This window comes from Gavialis gangeticus, unplaced genomic scaffold, assembly GCF_001723915.1.
Source record: "Gavialis gangeticus isolate Ggan-Ray unplaced genomic scaffold, GavGan_comp1, whole genome shotgun sequence".
Taxonomy (NCBI): domain Eukaryota; kingdom Metazoa; phylum Chordata; order Crocodylia; family Gavialidae; genus Gavialis; species Gavialis gangeticus.
Window position 1 is genome coordinate 16524003 of NW_017729014.1, and position 1113 is coordinate 16525115.

The 1113-nt window shown below is 58.3% G+C and overlaps 1 protein-coding gene across 1 annotated transcript in view; it reads right to left on the reverse strand.

The window, feature by feature from the left end:
- The window catches only part of SSU72 (SSU72 homolog, RNA polymerase II CTD phosphatase), a 76338-nt gene extending 76036 nt beyond the window's left edge, over nt 1-302 (reverse strand). Inside the window, exon 1 of the mRNA XM_019511856.1 lies at nt 122-302. Within this exon, the coding sequence (XP_019367401.1) occupies nt 122-201 (80 nt within the window). The 5' untranslated portion in view covers nt 202-302. The remainder of the gene's footprint in view (nt 1-121) is intronic.
- Between the last annotated feature and the right edge of the window lie 811 nt (nt 303-1113).

Consider the following 1113-nt stretch of genomic DNA (forward strand, 5'->3'; position numbering starts at 1 on the left):
GTCAAAGCTATTTTAGAGGCCTGGGCCCGCTCCAGGGTTCGCCCCCCATGCCGAGGCCCGGGGAAGCCCGGGGGGGGGGGCGCAGGTCCGGCCAGGCCAGGCCCAGGCGCGGCGGCGGTACCTGAGGATGTTGTGCGCCTCCATGCTGCGGTTCTGGTTGCTGGAGCAGACCACGGCGACGCGGAGCGGCGAGGAGGGCATGGCGGCGCGGGGAGAAGCCCGGCTCCGTCCGCTCCGTCCCGCAGCACTCGGGCCCGTCCGGCTCCGCCTGGTGCTCGCACAAAATGGCGTCCGCGGCCCCTCGGCGGGCGTCACCCGCCCCGCACCACCGAGAGCGCGACGCAGAGCGGACGCCGGCCAGAACCGTCGAGAGCGGAGCGCAAGAGAGAGCGCCGCCCGGGGGTAAGTCCTCCAACCATAGAGACGGGAGGAAGCGAGGAGAGTCCGCCTCGGCGCTGAGCGCGAGCGCTGCCCTAGTGGCGCAGGGCGGGGAGGTCCTTTATTTCGCACGTGGCTCAGGGGAAGGGGCAGCGCTGAGAACTGCAGGTTCGAGTCCCAGGGGAGGTAACAGGTTCTCCTGCGTGTTTGCTCCATTTCACCCTGGCCTTTAAGGGCCTGGGACCCTCTCTGAGCTTCTGCAAACTAGAAGGGGGAAGGTGTCACATGTACCACTGGCCCTACGTAGCTGACTCAGCAGCAGGTCTCAGCCTCCTCTGTACCAGGACGTATTTGTGACCAACACCAGATAAGCTACAATTTGGGGCCTGTAAATAAGCAAAAAAAATTTTCATTCTAATATGATGAAAACAGACAATTATTATATTATTATATTATATTATTATATTGAGTTCATCCATTTGTGCAAAAATGAATTATTATTATCTTAAAATGTCATTAAAACCCATTTTTGTGGATTATTTTTATCATATGGGGCCTCTTAAAATGGACATGTCATAATCCAGCATGGCTCCTGACCTGCTGCCCCTTGTGTGTGGGGCAGGGGGTGGGTGTGTGGGACAGGGGAGCCCCCAAGCAGCCCCTCCCAGGCAGGATCTCTGCCAGCCTGCAAGAGAAAAGCCTGCGTTTCCCACCTTTTTCTCTATTAAAGTTTGT